Source organism: Musca domestica, unplaced genomic scaffold, assembly GCF_030504385.1.
Source record: "Musca domestica strain aabys unplaced genomic scaffold, Musca_domestica.polishedcontigs.V.1.1 89, whole genome shotgun sequence".
Lineage (NCBI taxonomy): Eukaryota > Metazoa > Arthropoda > Insecta > Diptera > Muscidae > Musca > Musca domestica.
The window spans coordinates 902,071-927,398 of NW_026712430.1; the positions used below are offsets into that span (position 1 = coordinate 902,071).

The 25,328-nt window shown below is 26.6% G+C and overlaps 1 protein-coding gene across 23 annotated transcripts in view; it reads right to left on the reverse strand.

The window, feature by feature from the left end:
• Nucleotides 1–25,328, reverse strand: part of LOC101893240 (heterogeneous nuclear ribonucleoprotein R) — a 204,691-nt gene continuing 179,363 nt past the window's right edge. For 10 of the 23 annotated variants that reach the window (XM_059131468.1, XM_020034719.2, XM_020034716.2 and 7 more), the window contains 3 exons: nt 24,404–24,612; nt 21,136–21,367; nt 1–9,333 (listed from right to left, as the gene is read on the reverse strand). In XM_059131468.1, coding sequence (XP_058987451.1) covers nt 9,155–9,333; nt 21,136–21,367; nt 24,404–24,612 — 620 coding nt within the window. In that variant the 3' untranslated portion in view covers nt 1–9,154. Of the gene's footprint in view, nt 9,334–11,599; nt 11,882–20,779; nt 21,005–21,135; nt 21,368–24,403; nt 24,613–25,328 lie in introns of those variants that run through there. The other 13 variants (XM_020034730.2, XM_020034729.2, XM_020034728.2 and 10 more) reach the window with 10 other exon arrangements.

Here is a 25,328-nt window from a genome sequence, read left to right on the forward strand (position 1 = left end):
CTGAATATGTTTTGCAATAATTTTCTTTCTTAAGATTTTCTACAAAAAAATGTGTTTCAGTTTCAAAAAAATAAAAGTACAATATGGTATAAAACAAAAAATAGTTAAATCAATGTAATTCGTTCTACATGTTGCAGGTGTTGTTTTTGTTGCTGTTGAGTTTGTTTGTTGGCTATTTTCAGTTGTTATTTGAGTTTGTGTTGTTGATTTACTTCATTTTTTGAAAACAAATTATTCCAATAAAAAAAATTGAATTGATGGTGGTGGTTTAATGTTGTTGTTGTTGTTGACTGACGTTTGTTGTTGCTATTTGTTGGTTGTTGTTGGTGTTTGATGGTTGTTTGGAAAAGAGCGACGTTACTTTAAGCGGTTTATTTTGTTTGTTAAATCTGTATATTGTTTTAAATCTTATTATTAATTATCTGTTTTTTATTTTCATCCACACATTACATGCAAATAATAGTATGCTTCTTCATCTTCTTCGTTTTAATAAATTTTTAACACATTTCTTTCTATCGGAATATTTTTCTTGTCTCTTACTATTGCAATGTGAAAGCATTTTGTCGACAATAAAATTGCTTACGGTTTACAAAAGGTATTTCATTTTTTCCAGTTTTTTTATACTAAAAATATTAAAATTATATAAAAAAGCGTTGATGAAAAATAAAAAAAAAAACAATAAAAAAACAAAAGTAAGTATATAGTATTATAAAATCGAACTATTGTAAATTAATTATTCATATATAGTGTGATTCTTTAAAATTTATCATGTTTTTCATTACTAAGAATAACCACAAACTCTGTTCAAACAACAATGTGTTGAATGATTCACTACCCCAAAAGATTTCAATAAAATATTTTAAACAATTCCGAGCGATTTTGAATAATTTCTCCTTCTAATCTAAAATTATTTCTTAAAAGGAATCGTTTTATTTAAAGAAATTTCCCTGCTCGTTTTCAAGGCACATTTTTATGGGGAATTTTTAATTATTCTTTTTTTTTAAATGTATAGATATTTTCTGTCCTGAGTAATCAGGTAAAACTGTAAAAAACAAGTAAAAAAACATTAAGTTCGGCCGACCGAACTTTTAATAACCTCCACACCTTAGGGTAAAGGAAACATTTGACCCACAAATACCAATTTTCAGACATATTCTTGGGAAAATGTGGCAAAAATCACCAAAATACCGAATATCGGGAGGTACCGTTATATGGGTGCTATACCAAAACGTGGACCTATACATACAATGTTTCGCCACCGGAGCTAGAACCCATTATGACTAACAAATACCAATTTTTAGAAAAATCCGTGAAAAATGTGTCAAAAATCATCAAAATACCGAATATCGGGAGGTACCGTTATATGGAGACTATACCAGAACGTGGACCCATATATCTCATTTTCAATACCAACCGTCCTAGACACAATAGAAATCGTTCTGCTAAATTTTGACGCTCTACGTCAAATAACGTGGGTTGTATCGTGATTTCGACAGACAGACAGACAGACAGACAGACGGACATCGTTAAACCGATTTAGAATTTTAGTCTGAATAAACTAAACATTTTATCTAAAAAAATAAAGGAAAAAAACTTCCTTAAATGAAATAACAAAGAAACAGTCGAATACCTTCTCTTTTCTTTAAAAAAAAAATTCCCCAATTAAATAAATATATTACCTTCATTTTCTTTTGAGTTTACATACTCAGATATCCATGTTCTATGATCAGAGCAGAGTTCAGTGGTTAATCTTAGAGACATGACAAATTAACACAAATGTAACTAAAATTATTGTATTTTTTAAAAAAAGAAACACAATAATTATAAAAAAGAATTATAACCTAGATTTTAATTAAACATAATTAAACAAAGTACACACAGAAAAAAGTCAATTAAATTTAATATTCTTAAAATTATATATATCTTTTTGTTAAAGAAGTTGAAACAAAAGGCAATTTCTATAAATTATGGAAAAAGTTCTCTTGCTTTGTGTTTTCCATGATTAGAAAAATTCAAAAGTAAAAAAAAAATATTGTCCTTTTTCTCTTTGTTTGGATTTTTGCTAAACACTATCTTTTTTGTTGAACCTTGTTGATGATGCATGACATTGGGGGGTTTGGTTTGTTGGGGTTAGGAAGATGAAAGAATTTTGTTTTGAAATATACGCCATTCTTTTTGTTTTGATTTTGATTTATTGTTTATGATTTTTTTGTTTTGTTTTATATTTGAAGCCAAACATGAGATTTTTTGTTTTTGGATTTGTTGTGATCTTAAGGCCAAATTTCAACCTGGAAAATATTCAAAAAGATAAATTTTCAATATTATTGAAAAACAATAAAATTTTGAATTTTGTTAGAAAACAAAAAACCAAAAATATAACAATTTAGAAAAAAAGCCAAAATAGTTGATGCTTTGTTTATTTTTTTTCTCAAATTTATTTTGTGTATATTTCAATTGTTTTTTTCTTTATTTTGCCAATTTATAATATGATACATTTACAATAGAATTACTCTTTTATATTAATTTAGTTAAATTAATTATTTTTTTTTAATAATTATACAATTTTTGTTGTTGATTTTTATGTTATACGTACGCAGTCTAATAGATGATGAGTCTACACAATATATAATTTTTAATTATTTGTTTGTATTCAATTTTAAAGATATATTTTTTAAATATTTTGTTTAAATGATGGTATACATATATAAAATAATATTAATCACAATTTGTTTAGAAGAAAATAAAATATATATATAAAAAATATACATTGTAAGGTGACGGGGAAATGGTTTATGACGATGTGTTCATACCTTAACACAAATGCCACAGGAGCTGATGAGGGACAGCTCAAGAAGCCAAATTGGAATTTTAAGATTTCGGTACTTTAAGCTTTGCATTATAAATGGAGGTGGCAAAAATATAATATAATTTAATTGATTTAAACAATCGAACCGTGAACTTGTTGAAAATGCCGAAAATTGAACCATAAGAATTATCAGGAAGTTCTTTAAAAAGTAGATAAATCCTGAGTGGAGAATTTCAATGGAATTAAGTAAATTTAGGTTTAAATATTAAAAAGATTTCAAAAGTTATAAGAAAATATTTTAGAATGTGAATATCATCAAGCAGTTTTGAATGTAGAATCTAGTTAAAGATAGCGCTTTCAAAACATTTGAGGATTTTTGAAATGTCCAGTCCATGTGTCATTTGCCTGATTGCATTTTTTCACCTTACAATATTTTTATTTTTTAAATTTAATATTAATTTTAATTATTAAAAAAATATGAAAAAAGAAAACTTTACAAAATAACTAAAACTTAAAAAAAAAACAATTATATTTTTCAATATTACGCTTTTTGCAACTTCATTTAGTTTTTAGATTCGTTTTGTCAATTTTTACTTAATTTTGTTTAATTTACAATTTATATTTTTTAATGTTTACAATGTATATAAGTTGTTAAATATTTTGCTAAATTTAAACTTAAACAGAAAAACAAAAAATATATATTTTTTTTATATTCATGTATATATAAAATATTAATATATTCAAGAGACATGAATTTTTTTACTTAAATCTTAAAAATTTGCCAAACGTTTTCTTTTCCCAAACAAAATAATTATTCTTTTTTTCTCGCTAAACAAATAAGGGTTACAATTACTAATGATTATACAAACAAAAATATATATTAATAAAATGTAAATTTAAACATTAAAAAAATATTGGTCTTAAATCCTTACAGAATATTATAATTTTTTACAACGAATTTTTCTTTTTTCCAATATTTTTGACTGCGCAAACTTAAATTACAAAAACAATTACAAAAAAACTTAGAATAGTAATAAAAGTAACAATAAAAAACTTAAAACCAATTGTTTTGTTAAATACAAAAAAATAAAAGATCAGTACAATTTTATAATGAATAATAAAAATAATAATTAAATAAAAATATATGCAATTATTTTTATGGGGTTGTAAAGTCACCAAAAAAACTTTACTTTGGCGGACAAGGAAAACGAAATAAATTAAAAGATTTTTTAATTCAAATAAATCAATCAACAACATCTTTAAAAGTTCAATTAAAATCCTTTGTTCAATGACCAATTAACAATAGTTTTACATTTAATGAAAAAGTCAATTACCTTCCATACTTGAAGTCGAATAATCCAAGCTAGTGAAGCAAAATATTGACGTTACCCTCCAAATTTTGATTCGAATAACCTTTTTAGAAAATTGGAAGCAAAAGAGTATTTCATTCACCTTAGTGAAACAGGCCAATAAAGTTTTTCACTGCTTTTAAAGTATTTTGAAAGATAACATTAGATTTTCTATTCTAGGTTTTCTTTAACTTATTGTCAATTGATTTTTCTTATTAAATTTTTCGTTTTAGTAAACCTTTTTTTCCTTTTCCTTATCCGTTCGTTAGATATTTTCCATAATCGCAACGTTATAGAAAAGAACTCTTTTAAGAAAACAAACTCCAACAAAAGAGAAAAAGAACAAAAATTTTTACAAACGAAAAGGGTAACAAGGAAACAAAACAGGTAAAGTGTAAATTTCTAAACAATTCAAAATATAATTTAAATAATTTATACAAATTTTTTAGTAAAATTTATAAAAAACAATATTGTTGTTGGTCTGATGAAGTTGCCTTTTGACAAAAACAAAATAAAAATAATAATTTTAGAGGGAAAACAAACCAGTAGGAAGGAGCTTAACAGAAGTTATGACAGTTTACTTCAATTTCTTACTTTAGATTTATAAAAGGGGGTTCAATATTGTTTGCCTTTTTAAGTGTTATTACAACTTTTATTAAAATGTGTTTTTTTCTTTTACTAGGGGGATTAGTACGAGTTTTATATTATATTATTTTTTTTTCTTTATATATAAATCTATTTATTTAATTGTATATAAATTGGGGAGAGGAGTATAAATTTAATTCTGTTTGTTTTTTGTTACTTCTTATAAAAATATTATTAATTTTTTTTATATTTGCTTTGAATTTGTCAAAACATATACTTTTATTTTTGCCCTAACTTTTCTTCTTAAAGATATAGAGGGAAGAGTTTGAAAAAAAATACTAAGATTTGTTAAGAGTTTTGAATTAATTTTGATTTTTTTTGTTGAACAAAAAAATTAAAGCATGGTGTTTTTAAAATGGTAAATATTATTTTATATGTTTTGTTTTCTTTTTAATTTTGTTATATAAACGCTTTAATAATTTTTGTTGGTTGTGGTTTTCTAGGCATTTTATTCTCACTGTTAAGTTTCCATATATGTTGTATATATTATAATATTTGTAATACAGAATTTTTCTTGAAGTTTTCTTAATTAAAAAAAAAAGAAAATTAAACTGAATTCATGTTTTTGTTAATTTCGTTCTGTTGTTAAAAATTCTTAATCTTAAAATTATTGTGTATTTATTTGTGTGTGATTTTTTTTTTTGTCGGTATGGTTGGTTGGTTATGTGTATGTAACTGTGTGTTTGTTTCTGTAATCAATTTTATATTTCTTTACTTTCAATTTATATGTGATTCTATGGTAAATTTCTATTTAAATGGCTTAAAACAATGGTATTTATTGTTTCTATATAATATGCAATTGTTATTTTTTGCTTTATTTTATATTTGTTGTTGTATGATTAAATAGGATACGTTTTGTTTAAGGAGTTAAAAAAGTTTTGTTTTTATTTATTTTAATGTGTATATATCTAATGTTTTACCAATCCTCAATTCATATTATAGTTGTAGAGAGATAGATGATAAGAATTGTTTTTTTTTAATATTATCAAATTGAGCTTTATAGATTTCATGTTGTTTTTTGTGTTTCAATTTCTGTAGTTTTGAAATTAATGCTTTTTACGTCATTTTATAATTTTGGATAAAATCTTAAAATTATATATATTTTTAAAATATATGTCTGTGTGTTAAATTTAATTTTTAATTAAGGCTATAGATTAATTGGAAAATTTGTTTTTCTCTTTAATTTGTTTATCTGACAATAATTATTTTAATGTGTATGTATTTTGTTTATTTTGTAATTATAAATTTTGCGTGTTTATTTTGTTAAAAAAGAAAATATTTTTTTTTATTATTTATGATTTGTTTGTATTTTTAACTGATTACTTATTGTGATGTGTATTTTAATTCGTTGCAAATGAGTACGGCTTAGTTATTTTATATATATCAAAATTTAATTTTAGATTTTTATTATTTACGGTTTCTATGCTTCACACAATGTTTTTTGAACAAAACGGAAATTATTTTATATATATTTTTTTGAGAGAAAACAAATTTGGTAAAAAACAAAGTAAGAAAAAATAAACAATCAATAGTGTGCCTTAGATTCTAATCAATTATATAAAAGTTAACAGTTTCAAAATTCCCAATTAAAAAAAAAAAATTATCTTTTTATGGACATTACCAAAATACAATGAATTTTTATCTTTTAATTCTTATCTAGAAAAACATTTACAAATTCTCCCTTATTTTATATATTTTGAGGCATAATATTAATAATAAACCAGTGAAGAAAGTCTTAAAGTCGGGCGGAGCCGACTTTATGATACCCTACACAACTTTACATATTTAGAAGAGCTTTACATAACACGTTTTTATGGGGAGTTTGTGAGAATAAGATCATACCAACTATGATTATTGTTATAATTTAAAGTCCAAAGGAACTAATATATGAGAGCAATATCCTCCTCTGAATTGATTTCTACTAAATTTGCCGAGGCATTTGCGCCTTTTCAATTCGGGCTTGTATTACCCATTTGGTGCACAATTAACTTGAAATCGGATAAATATATATATGGATGCTATATCCAAATCTGAACCGATCTCGATAAAATTTGGAAAATGTAAAATATATATCCCCGAATATCATTACTACGAAGTGCATATTGTCACTGTGAAGGAAAAATTCAACAAATCGGATAAAATATATGTATATATATGGAAGCTATATCCATATCTGAACCGATTTCGATAAAATTTAGCAAAGGAATTTCTGAGTTGTATTTGATATATTATATAATTTGGCATACTATTTTCAGGCCTAATTTGGTAGTATGTGCAAAATTCCATACTATTTGGCCTGACATTACACGTTTGGTGCGCAATAAAAAATCGGACGAAGATATATATGGGAATTTCAATAGGGTTCGCCCTTGGGTCAAAACAAAAGACTTGTGCAAATTTCATCTTGATCGGGCAATAAATGCGACATGTACTTTGTTTACAAAAATACATGGACAGACGGACGGACATGCATAAATCGTCTCAGAATGAGATTCTATGCATATCATCAAAAGGAACTTTGGGTCTATCGCGTTTTCTTTTGCCTGTTACAAACAAATGCACAAAGACATAATACGCTGACCACTTTGTGGTGTAGGGTATAAAAACTAGTTTATTATAAAAAAGTAGTTAATTATAATTCTTTAACTTTGAGTCAACCAATTTCATGCTTTATGTGAAAAATGTGTTGCATTGTTTTAGGCGCAATAAATGTTGTATGCCTTTTAGGAAAGCGTAATTTTTTAGTTCAATTAAATTTGTGTTTTTATATGTTATTTCAAAAAAAAAAAAAAAAAAATAGATACAATATTGGAAAATTCATTAAACATTTGTTTCGTATAATTATATTTAATCTAAGGCACATTTCAATGATAGATGGGACCAAAAGTTCAATAAAAATTCTGACAGATATAAATGTTAAGGACAACCATGAAAAATATCCAGGCCAAGTGATTTTGAGTTTATTTTGGAAACAATAGAGAAACATTTTTCTCAAGATAGTTGTTGGGGGAGGCTGGACGGTGTTTTATTTTCTACTGTAGTTTTACAAAATGAAAGAAAACGGGGAAATGGGGGAAATATAAAAATAATTGAAACAGTAATCCAGTATTTTACAATCAAATTGTGTTGTTGTTGTTTTTTACATTGCTGTTGTTATTGCAATGCTTAATTGTATACTAATTAAAACGTTAATATTCTTTATATTTTCTTTGTCTTTCGTTATTGTTATTTTTTCTGTGTTAAGTCAACATTCCCTCAAATTCCTTACACAAAGTCCACTGTTTGCTTATTTTTTATCTGACAGCTTCAGTTTGGTATTTTGTAGTTGTTTTTAACTTTCTTATCAATATTTTTTGTTAAATTTTATGTTTTTCTTGTCATCTTTTTTGGGTTTATAAAAATGTAATTATGATCAATGCCTATGATTGAAAAAATTTTCCTTGTTGTTTTTTTAATTCAATTTCTTTGAATTCAGTCAATAATTTGTGTGTGTTTTTGCTGTGTCTTAAATATAAATAAATTTTGTTTTACTTTTTGTGTGTCTTGTTGGTTTTTTTTTTGGTTAAGCTTTGCTTAGAATTTTTTTTTTTTTTTTTTGAAATTGATTTTCTCTTTCGTTAGTTTTTTTTTTTTCATGGAAAGGTTAATTAAAACAATTGAGACCAAAATAATTCAAAGTAATAAAATATACTCTTTTGCAACTCATAAGATAAGACGTGTGTTTAAAAAACAATGTTTTTTTCATTCTTTAATTGTGTAAAATGTTTTTTTTTTTTAATTTCTTTAATATAAAAAAGTGCTTAAAATTGTTTCTTATACAGTTTTCTGGGATTAAAAATTAAGCTGATTTTTTGTGGTTTCTACTTTATTGTTATTTTTTTATTATTATTTGAGATTATAATAAAAATGTATTATGTTGTTGTAATTAAATATGTTTGCTTTTGCCATCTTTTTTAAAAGGAGGACGCCTGTGTTTATATTTTCCCATTTTCTTGTGTTGCAAATTCCTACTAATTTTTGTTTTGTCAACTTTTTGCGTTTGCTTAATGATAGAAAAATGTACTGTTATGTTGTTATATATTTGTTTTTGCATGTTGGTTTTGTTGCCTATCGTATTGCTTGTGTTGTTGTTGTTTTCTAGAAACAAAATATAATAATTATTGTGTGAAGTTTTCTTCTTATTGTTGTAGCCATTATTATGAAATTTTATAATAATATTAATTTTTATATATATTTATATATATAATTTCAAGAGGGTTATAAATTTTGTTGTTGTTTTGTTTTTTTTTTTTTAAATAAAATTTTGTGTGAGTTTTGTTATTAATTTATTGATTTTTTGAATATTTTTATTTTTTTAACTCCATGCAGAAAACGTATCCGTATACCATTGTTCGCCATTAGTGCCTAATGGTTGTTGTGGTAGTGGTAAACTGCCCCAACTGCCGCCATTTCCTATTAAACCGCCTGGGTAACGTCGCTTAATGTCTGCTGGATTTTGGTGACCTCCATCAAATTTACGTTTACCGACTGGTGCTTTAGGAATGGAATGATGAACAGTTGTCAAAAATTTATGGTTTTACACGTTACAGGTTGTTTGGTTGTCATCAGTGGTTGGTGTTGTTGAATTGTTTTTGTGTTGTTGACAAAATCATTTAAACAAAAATAAAATAAAGAACACAGGGCAGTTATTTTTTACGAGGCAAAAGTATCGCAGATAGTTGTATAGCGGTTTATTTTTGTGGGTTGAAGGGGAATTTTCGAAACAATATTTGGTAGTGTGGCAATATGGGGAGAAACAGAGAAAGAGAGAGAGAGAAAGAAAGAAAGAAAAAGAGAGTAGACAAAATATTTGCAAGATTAATTGTTTCCTATTTCGGAAAAAATGTAAATTTGGTTTTTAATTAATACATATTGTTTTTTTTTTTTTTTTTTTTGGTTTAGAAATACATTTTTTATATATAAAAATATCTCGGTTAATAATCATTACATTTGGTTATAACAGTAAATGGAATTATAAAATAAATAAACCATATAAATAAATAAAACCAAACAAAACATTTAAAAATAGGAATATTTTTTTTAAAATGGGAATAATATTAAATAGTATGAAAAATATTTATTTTATAATACGAAAAATTAAACAAAAAACAAAAAAATCACATTTCATCAATCGACAAAAAAAACTGCAAATTATTCATATAATTACGATTTTTTTAGATGTGTTAATGTTGGGATATTTTATTTATTTTGATTTATAAGGTTTGTACCCAAGGCATATTTGTGATGCCCTATATATATTGCATAGGAAAAAACAGAGAAAATATTTAATCCATTGCTAATTATATATAAAATACCGTGGATGTATTGAAAAAAATTTTTACTTAAAATTTCACGTAGCGTACATAAATATTCAACTTCCCCACTATGGTAAAATATTTTATACGTCCGTATTACCCAAATAGGGCAGGTTCATATATTTTACAATCTAACAACTAATAACGTTGAAAACTGGTAATGTTTTAAAATGAACCCATTTATTTTCCATTTTATTTTCAACAACAAAAAAAATATATATTTTTTTTAATTGTCAATGCTGATAAATTGTTGCACTTTGAAGTTTTGTACGCTCTGTTATGTTTTTGTAACTAGGGTACGTGGTGGTACATACAAAAGTCCACTTTTGTCTTCAACAATGGATATTTCAATTTTGTCCAATCATCTATAAATTGAATTTGACCTTTTAATACAAATTGTGCTTCGATTTTTGATTTTTAAATGGAGCAGATGATTTTTTTGAATAGAAAAATTAAAAAAGATGACCAGAATATTCGACCAGGTATAATATATACCGGTCAAAAACTTTTAGAGAGCAGTAGATAGAATCAAAAATCTGGAGGGGCAATAGTTCCAGAGTAGATCCTACTTTCTTTAAAATTTGACATTCGAAGGACAAAAAAAAAGAGGAGTGGCGCTGACCGTGTTACCTAATACATATAATTCTTATGCCATTTCCGAAGACAATATTACTTATCATTTAATGGATACGACATCAAAAACTAGAGGGCGAGTTTATTTTAACTCCTGAATTATTACCAGTTTTGATGAATATATAAAACATTCATAGGTCATGTTTACTCCAATACTTGTTAGCGTGGTAAAATACTTGATACCATGATCGTTTTTTTTTTTTTTTTTTGTTAATTTTGTACATATGTCGAAATTATTGTGACAGACCAATGGTTATGGAAGAGGGAGTGTTTGTATGTAAACATAGTATAATTTTAGGCGGTTTCTTCTTCAAAAAAAATCATATTTCATTCAAAAAAATCATATTTCATTCCTTCAGCCCTGAGCTAAAAGTTGAGATAATATATGATTTGTGGAGGTAATATGTACTCCTCGATTTTGAGAATTAGATTTTAGAATTTAATAACATCTCCCCTGTTGAAATCCATTGACAACCATAAAATTAATTAAAATCCCTTAAATATTTTACAATTCCGCGTTGTCATTTTTGCAAAATGTAATAAATTTATTGGAATGAAAAGTTTATTTAAAACATAATTTAAATAATAGAAAAATTTACATACAAACAGAAATTTTGGAGATGTGAATTCAATTAAATACGTGTAATTAACAATTTATTAAAATAACAAAGGGATGAAGTGAGGTGACGAATAATAGACAAAAAAATCAAACAAAAAATTATGAATGACAGACAAATGAAACAATAAATGAAAACATGAAACATAAAACTAGTTTTTTGTTTTTTTTTTTTTTTTTTGAATTTTAATATAAATAGGGAAGAAGTTTTTGAATTTCTATATAAATATAAAAATTATAATATTTCTCGTTTATGCAGTAAAATAAAGTAAGGAGGAATGGGAGAATTGTTTCGATTTGTTTCCGTTTCGAATTTTTTTGTTTGTTAGAATTTTTATTCGGATTTCAGTTGACTAAATTCTTTTTGAGAAATAATATATTGCATGAAATATAGATAGATATTGATTGTTGTTCATATTCAATTTCATTGAGTCGTCAAAATACGTTCATTGTATTTACGCTTGGACTCCAATTGATGCTATTTGTAAAATATCAAATGAAAACAAAATTAATTAATTAATTTAATATTCGAAGAATAATAAAAAAAAACAATTGGTTTCAAAATCTACTGTGTTATTTGAAAGGGAATTTGCGAAATTACGAGATCTTCGATAAGTCTTATTAAAGAAAAATAATTTTAATTAAAGCTTTTAAGTGTTTTTTAATACGTTTGTTTAGCTTCATTTAAACTTTTTGGGAAGAGCTAAAATGCACAAGCAGCAATAGTTTAACAATTTATCTTCCTATACTAAAGTCGTTTTTGTTTCAATAATAAAAAGTAAAGTTATTAAAACAAACTAAGATCGTTTTATATTACTGTCAAATGCAACAATAGTAACTTATCGGAGAACTATATTGTGTAGCTACTCCGAAACATTTCCGAAGACTGTGAAATACTCTTCTAAGTAGTAATCATTAACCCGATCCTCACGAAATTGAAGATGTAGGTGGGGTTAGGGTCAGGAAAGAAGCATATTGTTTTTGTATATAGGAAACTTGCTATTTTGCTATCTGGCCGAACTGAATCGATCTAGCTATGTATGTTCGTCTTTTCATGTTAATTAGTAATCACGCTACAGGTCGAAATCATTGTCCGACCTCACGAAATTGAAGATGTAGGTGGGGTTAGAGTCAGAAGAGAGGCCTATTGTTTTTGTAGATGATGATTGAAGCGTTGAAATAGACCAAAATGTTGGTATGTCAAAAAGTACCAACATTTCCAACAAACCGCAAATATTCTTTAACCCGGCCAAATCACAAATACCTCAAAAAGGTCACTTCTAAAATAGATCTTAGTTATTCCGCTTATAAGTCAAAAACCGCTGAACTGATTTTCATAATTCTCTTCATTTCGAAATGGTCTTTTGCCAGAAAACTATAATATCTAAGAAAATCGCGTAAAAATATGAAAATAAAAAAGTGATTGTTTTTTTTGTATGACAATTGGATTATATTTTGTTGTAAAATGGACCATAATTTTTTTGTGAAATAGCTTTGAATACCTGATCAACACGACGGAGTGTGTAAATATTGAGCAATACCCCCAGTCAAAAAGCTAAAGGGTAACATCTGGACAGGGATCTATGACATCATTTCAAAAACGAAATCTTTCAAAAAAGATTTGGACATAAAGGGGTTGTAGTGTTGGATCACATAGTCGACTCCGTCGACGACTATGACCTTTGCTTACTTGTTTGATAAAATATTTGTGGCGTAAATTAAGCGACTATCTTGATGACAATAGGGAATTATTTATTATTTCAAAATCTTCATGGCTTGCAGATACCGTTTGTGTTTCGAAACATGTTATTTTTGACAATCCTGCGGACTAAAAGTATTTAGTCTCTTTTTACTTCAAATCCCATAACTCAGCACTAACAAAGCTACATATGTAACAAATACAATGTAATATTTATGTAATAATGTAATAATTATATATTTTTTCCGTACTTTTTAAATTGTAAAGCAAGTAAACACGTAAATTCTCAAGATAACGCCTATAGAAATATTTTACCAGAATACGTCAACGAAAACTGCTAAAAATGTCAAAATCCTTCAGAAACAGCATATTAGGCAATCGTGCTACTACTTTTTGCTCTACTAAGGTTTGTTTCAAAGGATCAAAAGCTTTTATGGGTTCGATACTACATGGGTAATCTAGATCATGCAAGAAGATTCCCTGTTTTTATTTATTATTGTATCCATGACATTTTTTCCATTTTTAATCACTCAAAATAATCATTTTGGAACCCCATAACGTATATATGTGCATTCTTGATCAGACTAAAATGCTAGGCGATCTTGTGTAGCTTGTCTAGCTAAAATCTTGTGTATTTTGCTTGTAAGCAGATGCAGATGCCAAAATATGCTACATAGGTTCGATTTCCAAAAACATTGTCAACGGAGTTCTATGAAATATAATCAGCCCAATCATGAATATCTACGTTTTTCTCGAGTGATAATTACCCCAATCATCTACAAATTGGTGGAAATTTCAAATGCTTTTGTGTTTTAATAAATATTAAACAACTTAAATCAACAAATTTTCAATATTAGGATTCGAATATATAAGTTTGAATTACAAAACTGAATGGAAAATGTCACCAATGTTTCACGGTCGCCTTTTTAAAAAACTTACTGGGTAAAACGCAAAAATGCTTTAAAAACAATGCCTATATAAATAAATGTTTTAAATTTTAAACATTACTTTAATGTTTTTCAAATGTTCTCCTTCAAAATTTTTTGGTAAAAAATTCATAAAATGACCGAAATTCCAACATGGATATAAAAACCAATAAAATGGCTGGATGTATATAACTCGGTTGCTTTTCTCAAGAATTATTGCAATTTCCTTGAAAACTCCAATAAATTATTTAAATTACTTCATTTTTGTGAGAAACCAAATAACTTCAAATTTGCACTACAAATATGGTACACAAGTTACATTAAAATACCCAATAGCGTTGCCAATTTCGCAAACTGTTTCTCTGCAATCATTTATGACAAATGGAGTAGCCCATTTGGACTATTCATTTTAAATTGACTCGATTTCTGAATCGAACTTCAAAATCCTACTTATTTAGACTAATTTGAAATGACATAAAATGTCAATTAGCGTATGTATACACCCTTTATCATTTATATTATAAAAGAACGTATAAAATAACTCGGAATCTGTGAATCTTATCTATATTCTTTATCCAAAGTTCAAATAGAGTCTATTCTCCAGGTGACCAGCGTTTACGTGTGTTTTTATTTATAGCTATTTTAAGCTGTACGTGCACTTGTGATCAGTTTTATGTAGAAAAATTAAAAAAAAATGTTAAAAAATAAATTGATTTTTAATATTTCTCTAATCGGTGACCGTTTACATTTAATTTTGTAGCAATGGATTCCAATCTAATTTAAAATTAGCTTTAAAATGACCTTTGGTAAATCCTTTTGCCAAACATGGGTTTTTTTTATTCAATTCGGAAACCAACATTTCAAATTGTTTTGCTGTTGTTATTTTCATGGTCAAATATCAAATACAAAAAAGTTACAATATCAACGTCGACTAAAAAACACAATGTCGTCACAATTTTTTACGACGACAGATTTTCTTAAAAATCGACTTCACGTCGACTGTTGTATCGACAATTATAATAGCAATCATTTGTCGCTATCAACAAAAAACGACAACCCTAATATCATTATTGTCGCCTCGATTTCATTTTGCGACGCCGACGACAACCATAATAGGGCCGATTCAAAATTACGAGTGTTCAATTTAAAATCGGACATCTAGCCCCTCATGAAATTATCTATATTTGGTTAAAAATACTCTAATTTTCTAACTTTGAACCCTTTTTATGGAAATTTGATTTGGTTTAATTCATGGTAGAAGATATGTAGATTTTTATATGATATATTGTTAAGATATGCATTTTTAAACAAATTTGAATAATTTTTCATTCAAAGGTTTCAATTTCAAAATTGGTTTGACAGTTCATTGAACCAGCAGCTGTGTCGATGTGACTATGTATATTCTTCTAACATGGTTTGATTGCAATTTTTATCGTTATGTGTAAGAACGTCATGCAATAACGTATAACCAAATCTAAATAAGTGGTGATGCACAAAATGTGACCCATACGAGATCCATATTTACCAGACAAAGTGGGCCTATATGTTCCATTTTCCCACCTGACCTAAGTGGACGTTGTACAAGTTTGGACGAAATCAAATACTACTTTTGAGAGTTAAATCGACGCCTAATGTGTCTAAAGTATTAAAAATACAGAAAGAAATCAGGAGGTGGTACCGCTATGTATGTGGAAGTATAATACCATTCTGATTCAAGACAATTAGTCTTTTGGACAATTTACATCCTAGACATAACACATACATACTTCGTTGCAAAACCTCAAAGGTGTAACTAATACGGCTCCTCTCTGCCTTGATTTCGTCAAGCGGATGGACGTAACTAATTTGACTTAAAATATACACACGTTATGGGGTTTCAACGTAAGGGGTTTAAGGGTTTTGAATTGTATTTATTGACATTTCTGGTATACATTTTTATTGCCGAAATATTTACTGCAATTTTGACGTAAATTGTTTAATTTTTATTTGCATTACCGGATGTTTTTAAATGAAGCATGCATGAAGCCTGCACATTTTTTTAATTTTCTACAATCTTTAAGTAAAATATTCGAAAATTATGAATACCGATACATGTCAGTGGCTATAACATATTTTTAATATAAAATATTGTGTTTAAATATTAACAAGTCTTTTTACATTTTTCCCACAATTTTTCTTATACAATGTAATACTGAGAATACTCGAATACCCAAATACTGTGAATTTAAAATCGTTAAACCCCGTAGTATTAAAAAGTATTAAAAAGTGGATGCTAACTCCTTTAACAAAAGAGATTTTAGGTTATGGAACTCCTTCAAACCTAAAAAAATATACATCAACATAGTATTAAAGAATATCTTCTTATTATTATTATTTCTACTATTTGAAAAAATCATTAAGATAACCTTCATAATTTCACAAATTCCCCTAGAATTATATAAATGATATTTGTTTCTTAACAAATAACTAAAAACAACAAATAGCAGCAAAATTATAAAAAAAATACTACCACAAAAATATGTATAAAGAGTAAGAAAAAAGAAGGACACAAAAAAGAAAATGATATTGCTATGGCAAATCATCATCATTATGTGTGAATACGAATAATATTAAAATAAAACGATGAAAAACCTCACAATTTTATGGATAATGTGTTCGTGTTGTTGGTAGATATATATGTAATTATTGTAAATAATTGTCATTTAAAAAGAAAGAATACACACAGCATTAGACATGTATATGTAAGAAGATATGGTGGCTTTAAACAGTATATAATAAAAAATGAATCGATTAGTATTTAAAAATATTTTTATAATATGTAAACATAGATATTCTGGTTTATAAAATAATATTTCAAATTAGAATATAACTGTTAAAATTTTGTGTAGTTAAAAAAATAATTAGATTCAAAATAAAATACAATTCTAATAAAATAATTTTCCGAAAAATATACCAAAAATCACAAAACAGGATTATGTTAGCAAAGCATATGTAAGTAAAAGTGATGATGAATGTTAATAATGAATGTTTTCCATTGATTTTGCTTTGATTAAAAACAATATTTAAAAAAAAATACATATAAAGACATTCTTCTAATGTTACCGAAAAGTAGCTTAAATATATATAAAAAAAATTAATTAAGATAAAGGCAGAATTAAATTAATAGTTTTTGTTTCTAAATATATGTATGAAAAAGATACAATAGTTTTATGGCAACAATAAAACCCCAATAAAATGTCTGCATTATCTCTTTTGGAATTTTTCTACTATATTATTTGATTTTTTTTGTTCTAATTACAAATAAAAACATGAATTTTCAAATTCATTTTTTGACTTTTTATATTTACTGTCATAACTCTCATTAAAATTATTGTTTTGGAAAATATTTTCAAAATCCGTATCACAAAGACTCTTCTTATTAATACATATAATATCTTGACGGCAAACTATTCGAAAAAAAAAATCCGTTTGGAATCATGGCAATCCATTTGGAATCAAGTTTAGTGCGAAACATATAAATATTGAGCTAGATTAAGCGGGAATTTTGTACATCATATTTCTAAACTGTGATATTGTTAATCAAAGTGCAGACTATGCCAAAATAATCTTAATAAAATGGCTAAATAGATAAATCCACAACACAATTTTACTCTGGTTTCTCAAACATCAGGTCTATAACTCAAAAATCGAATTGCGGGACTAGTGAAAATATGTCGTTCACGAAAAGGACTTTTTTCGTATCTGGGTGATACATACATTACATACCCGACCCAGACCTTAGAGTTTCTGGAAGCATTGCAGAAGGATTGAATCAGGTAAGAGTTGCCTAATTTATGTGTTCAGAGACACATTTTATTATTATTTTAGATCGAATCTATAAGTGCCATTAAGGAGACAAATGATGGATGAAATCAATACGTCTTTTTTAAAACTACAATGTAACATTTCCAATTTGAAGATATAATATATAAATACAATTGACTAAAAATGACTTTTATATCTTCCAAAATGCCCTTGGCACTTATATTCATACGAGATTTTTATTCATTTTTTTTTTCATTTCACTACAATTTATTTGTTGCATCAATATATTTATTGAGGTTTTACATAAATTTAGTTTAAAGGCTTTATTTATTGTTAATAAAAGAATTTCTAAATACAAATATGTACGTAAATAAGCCAAATTATTTGAATGCTTAATATTTTGATAATAAAAAGGCCAAATAATTGTTATTTTCATTAAAAGTTATTACAATAGAACTGGATTCTAATACATTAAGGTGGCAGGCATAGGGGGTGGTGGGTAGTAAATGGTTTATGTTGTCTTTGGAATAAATTTGGAGATGTTTTTGCTATTGGTTCATTTGGGCTTAATTAAATACATATAAATGGTCTTTTAGTTTGATTTTTTATCTTAAAAAAATTATATATACAGACGTCTTTTTTTTGTTTGGTTCAATTCGAAGGAGGGTAAAAAACACAAAATTTTGTTGGTAGCTTCAATTTTTTTTGTTCAAACGAAAAAAAAAAAAAACAACAAAATTATGTTGTTTACATGAATAGGATGCGTTTTTGTTGGTTTTTTAAGGAAGGGCTGAAGGATTTACATATATAAACAGTATAAAAAAAAATAAAAATAATGTAATAATGAGAAAAAAACATAAAAACAAATTTTGTTTTGTTTTTGTTTTAAATACTAATCGATTCCTTTTTTTTGTATTAAACTTCTTCTCTTTCAAACGAAAATATAATAGAAAGTTCATAAAAAACATTACATACACACATACATTTCTCAAAAAAGAGCTATCCATAGAGAAAGACAAACAAAAATATAATAAACAATTGATATGATAATAAAAATAAATTGATATGATTTATGTACTTGTTTGATGTTATTTAAGAACAAAAAATACAAGAGTGGGAGAAGAATGTGTAAGAGTTATGTGAATATTATATAAGTGAAAAGAAATGTAAAAAACATAGATTGAAGAGAAGTTAGAAAAACCATAGACAGTTTTGCAGCAAATATATAACAGTACTAATAGAAAAAACATGCACTCAATTTCATGTCTTCACTTTTTTTTAAACAACACCTATTCCTAAGCAGAAACAATCAATCACACAAAAATATGAGATTTCATCAATAATTGCTTTAAGATAATATACTATCTTCTTTTGCTTTGAACGTGATTTCAATTTAAAATGCATTTGACTTTACTTTAATCTTTATTTATTTTCTTTTTTTCTTGTTGTTAAAAATAAAATACAAAAAATAAACAAAAAACACACACAGAGTTCAATTAACGGAAAATCTTAATATTTAGCAAAAAAAGAGAAAAAATTAAAACGAAAAAACTAAAAAGACAGACAAACAATTAATTTATGTTGTTTGTCTTTTTGTGTTCGAAACTAAAAATTAAAATTATTATTATTAGGAAAAAAGTGTATTTATTGTTCTCTTTAACATTTTTGTTTCTCTAAGCATAGAAGTTGTTTAAAAAATAATAAAAACAAAAACACATAAAACTAAAGGAAAATATAAATTTTTACTAAAATAAAGTTAACAATTTCCATTTTAAAACTTAAGATTTTACATATTTTTACTTAAAATAAAAAAAATTATATAATATTAGCTGTTTAAAGTAAGGCTATTAACTAAGGTAGAAAAGTAACTAAATTTTTAATGTGTTAGCAGTTATTATTATCGGGATTAGATAACCAGTTTTGCAGTTGCGTTATGTCAAGTCAGATAATTGGAATTGTAGGAATGCATATCGTAAGTGATTATGGGCTAGGTAGGAATGTCAAAGACAGCGCTTTAAATATAATACTAAATCATTCCTCATTTTTATGGAAAAAACATTTTTCTATTCACGTTTTAACAGGAAAGGAATCATCTGACGACATCTATTGGGGAATAGTTTAATTATTCAATAGGTCTGTAGTATTAAACATAAGTTTGACATTCAAATGGGATTGAAAGAATGGGTCATTTCCAAGCGTGTTTTGAAAATGTTTGAACATTTCGTGGTTTTTGTAAAAAATCATTTTGCCATATTTGCATTGACAAATTCTAAATTACTTATTAGAAAACAAAATGTTATTATCTATAGTTTATATAGAAATTAATCATATTCAGAAATCTTTATGTTCACTATTCATTTGATACAGGCAAATGAAAGAAATAAAGTTTTAAAATTAATGCAAAAAGAAAAAGCTCAACATGAATTCATGGAAAACAAATGAAAATGCTTAATAAATCAAGGTTTTTTTGTTCAATTCAAACGTCTAACGGATTTTTTAAATATATATTTTAGTGAGTGCCTAACGAATTGAATGCATTCCCCTAATTCCATAACTTTGTTAATATGTTGCATCTGATGTGGGAATTTTATTTTTAATATAGATATAGAACCCCATATAAAATGCAGCATATAAAAAATATTGAACATCTGACGACTGTGCTAACTGTGTGCGTGTGGCGATGGTTGGTTTGGTAGGACGCATTAGAAGACAAAAGTGCATTGATAGTCCAATAATAATTATGGTTATAGAAAAACAGCATTAAAGATGTAAATGATAACATACAGATGTACGCATGTATTATAGTACTTAATGGAGCAGAGAAAAAGAAAAACAAAAAACTATTTTGTTATAAAAACTAAGACACAAAATTATAAACTATAAATAAAAAAATAAAACATAAATGATAGTATTAAAACAAAATATTACATAGTCTTTTTGTGTGTACTGAGTAGTATTTGATAGTTGTTTTGTTTTTTTTATAATATGTACTAATACTAATTATTGTAGAGAGTTAAATTAAATTAAAAATGTAAATCTTAAAATAATAATTATAATATAGTAGTGTATGGTGTAGTGGTGTGGTTTAAATCATGTTGTTTTTAGCTTTTTCGGGGAGGAGGGAGAAGAATTTGTTTGGTTTTTTTGTATGGTCGAATCATGAACTCATTGTCTTCGAATTGTTTTGACAATGCAATAACAAAAAACAGTAAGTGGTAGTAGAGTGTGTGAGAGAGAGTGAAAGACATAGATTGATTGATTGGTTGGTTGTTTGTTTTGTTTGGTTTTAATGTTTTTTCTCACCTGGTAAATTTGGTAGCGGTTTGGCGTGCTGAGTGCCACGAGCGCTGGGACGTATTTGTCCCACCCCACGGACCCCCCCGATTGCTGCCTGAGCCCCCTGAGCGGTGGCCCCCCGTTGAGCTGCCACCGCCGCCGCCACCACCGCCGCTTGAGGGGCCCCCTGACGATTGATGTTGCCACGGAGCCCAACGGTTCGGCCACGCGCCGTGATTCCACGCCCACGGCCAACCCCCTGCATTGCACAAATGCACATACACACATACATTTAATTTATTTTACGAGTACCAGCAAAAAGCCATATAGCAGTAGTTAAGAAGGCATCATCATCATCATCGTCATCAATTACCATTTCGATCGCCGACATCCACGTGGAATTTTATTCATGGTATAATATCCAAGGAGGGAAGGTCCATTTTAAGCCATTTTTCATTCAAACCATATTTGATATATATTCGTATTATATAAAGTATATATATGGATCGCCAAGTTTTTTGTTACAATTTTGTTTTTGGGTGGGGCGGTATTAATTTTGTTGTTGATTTTTTTTTTTAAATTAATATTAAAAATATAATTTGGAAATGATTTATATTTATAATTGTTTGGAAAGGAAAGACAGAGGAGGATATTTTAAATAAAATAATAATGATGTTTAATGAGTTGAGATTTTCAAGTTGGGGGACATTGTGAGGGTGGGTAATCATAATTTTGTTGTTTTTTTTTTTGTATGTTTTTCGTTTTAATTGTAAAGACCAACGCAATAATAACAATTTGTTAAGAATTTGGGGTAATATTTCAACGGTTTGATGCCATCAATTCAAATTGATTATGTGAAGGGAGAGTAGATAGAGACATTACATATTTTTTTTTTTTTGGTTGAATACATAATTTTATTTGACGAACATATATATAATTTTTTTAAGACGATTTTTATATAGTATCGTTTGCGTTTACCGACATTGTTTGAGATTGAGAGAGAGAGAGAGTATTTAACATAAAAAAGAAAAAAGAAAAAGAAAAAAACAAAATCGATAATGAACGCGTTAGAGATTTGGTTTTAGTGTTAAAGTTTTTTTGTTTTAACAACTTGTAGAAAAAAATTATATTCATACATATGTTATAGAGTATAATACAATGAAGTTGTTTTGTTTTTCATTCTAAATTATTTCATGATTTTAACAAACTAAAAAACAAAATACAAATATTAAAAATAGATAAGGAAATAAAATGTAAAATATAAAGAAAAAGTATATATGTAAAATAAATAAATAGCAATTCAATGATTTGGGTTTTTATGTGTAAACACTTTTTTCATTTTACAATATAAAAATTATTGTAATAATAAAATTAATATCCATAAACTAATATAACTAATTGTACCAATTAGCAAAATTAATAATATCACTAATATTTTGCTTTTTTAGATTCTTGTAAAAGTAAAATATGAATTAAAATATATAAATTGAAATATATAAAAAAGCAATAATAAAGCTGCGAACATAAAAGCTTTTGTAATATATGTAAGGAATAAAATATATAATACTAATACTATTTTATGTATGCATGTTTATCAAAACGAATACATTTTATTCCTTACTTTTGCATAGCTATAAAATTTAATATTAAAACGTTGCTTGGTTTTATTGCCTTTTGAATATTAATTTCAAATTTTTAAATTTCTTTGCATACTCTGAGGATGATGTGAAATCGTAAACTTTTTTTCTTAACGAGAATATTTTAAAGGTCTGATATTTTAAATAATATCCATGTGGCAATCAAAGTTTGTAGGAACTTTAAAATGAATTTAAATATGTACATTTCAACTTGATGTAATTGAAAATTTCAGTTAAAACGACAAACTATTGAATCTTATGGTTAGTTTCCACACAAATGCCATTTGAATTTGTTTAATATTGAATACAATAATTTGGTTCCAAAAGTTATTTGAAATTGCTTAATTTAACATAAATTTAAAGCGCCCAAGTGAGCTTTTCGAATGCGTACATCTCCTTATATATTTATCAGGGATCGGAGGAGCTATAACAACATATTTTCGGTTAATATGTAAATTTAAGTTTGGATCCCAACAGACAATAATAATGCTCATCCCTGATGGGATAGATTGTGAAATCAAGAATTTACCCACAAGATATAATTTTAGGTTGATCTCCATTAAAAAAATGTCCACTTTTATATCATTAACAAATTATGTTCAAAAGACAATAAAACAATAACTTAAATTAATTAAATAAAAACAAAAGAGTTTAACATTATAAATAAATAGCACTTTGGTATTCAGCTCATGAAAAATAAGAATTAACATAGAAAAAAACTTAGCTTAAAAATAATACAAAATAAGCAGTTAAAAAAAATTAGTAAACTTAAAGCAATGAAATATAATTAAAAATCACAAAGCAAAGCGATATTAAAACATAAACAAAAGCAATGAAAAAGTGCAAAAATTAAAATAAAAAGCTTTTTAAAAAAATAGGAACTATTTTGTGGTGTTAGAGTGTGGGAATGTGATGTATAAAAATTAAACCGTTAGGTGATAATGGTATGTGTGAAATGTATAGATATAAAAACTGATAGGTTGGATGGATTGAATGGATCTATGGTTGGTTGTTGTTGGTTTGTTGACTGGTTTGATTGTTTTGCAGTTATTTTAGGTTATGGTTAATCTTGGTCTATGAACGGTTGGTTGGAGAAAACTATTGCATGTGGATGTGGGCAAAGACATAACAGACAACACATTATTGCTGACTGGCTGACTCACTAACTATCGACATTGTTTTTTTTTAATGTAACGAATTTAAACTGAAAATGCTTTGTCAATTTTTAATTTACATAGTTTTTGTCATAATTTTGAAATAAAAGCCTAAAGATTAGTCTAAAGTAAAAACAGGATGAAATTTGAACGCGTAATCTAAATTTGTTGAAAGGAAAATCCATAATTTGCAAATTATTGATTGCATCTGTAGAAATTTTGTTTGGAACAGTTGTTGTAGTTGTAATAATGATTGTGATGTGGTGGTGTAAAATGATGAACAAATTTGATTGGTTGTCCGTGTTCTTTTGGATTTTGGGTTTTTGTTTTTGAAAAAAAGTTGGAAAAACAGATACATTAAAATATAATAACACAAAAATCAATTTTTAATATTTAAGAGAAGTTTTGGAAAAACAAAAACTTTTAAACAAATTACAAAGTAATAAAAAATTATGAAAACAACTAATTTTAATAAGAAAAAATAAAAATTATTTAATAACCCACCACATTTGTACGTGCTGTTCTCGGCAAACCACCGGCGGCGCCGGCAACAGGACCCCCACCACCAATGGCACCGGGTGGCAATGGCGCCACGCTGCCCGGTGGATAATCAAAGAAATATTCTCCATCATAGGTACGATAGAAATCTTCATAATAAGAATCTGGATAGGCACCGCGATAATCCGAATAACCATAAAAGTCATATTCATAATCTATAAAAGTTTTTTTTGTTTTAGTTTTTAAGGAAGGATAAACAATAGTTGTTTAGGTTTGTTTTTGTAATTTTTTTGTATGGTTTCGTGTTCGAGAGGGGGAAATCATAAAAATGAAAGAAATTTTGGAAGCCAAAGTTAAAAACACAAAATTGCAAAAAAATTAAATATGTGAAAAAAAAAAAACAAATTAATAAAAAAACCGTTATAAATCAACTTTATAAAAACAAACATATTAAATTAAAACACTGAAAATTTACTTTACTACAACTAATAATTCAATTGTTTTTTTTTCTTCTTAAATTTATCGCGTTTATTAAAAATCATCCCAACAAAGTGATAAAAATGTATGCTTAAATATATGTATACTTTAAAATGACCAGACTATGAAAGTGTTGCTATACCGAATGTACATACAAATATATTATCTTTGGTTTAAACGTCTAAAGCTATCTATTTTTTTGAATTTCAGGGGTGAATTTGGAAGGAGTATTGTCGTTTTAAATGATTTATTGGAAAACTATTAGATATTTTATCAGGAAAGTGATTTCAGTAAACTATACAACTGAAATAATCAAAAAAGAGAATTGGATTATTATACAATTTGAAGTAATATAAGGTTTCTAGGACTATTTTTGAAGGACAGAATTCATAATCTCTTCTTTCGGAAGTTGTTTTATGGTATTATAGATCAAAATCACCTTAAAAGCTAGAGA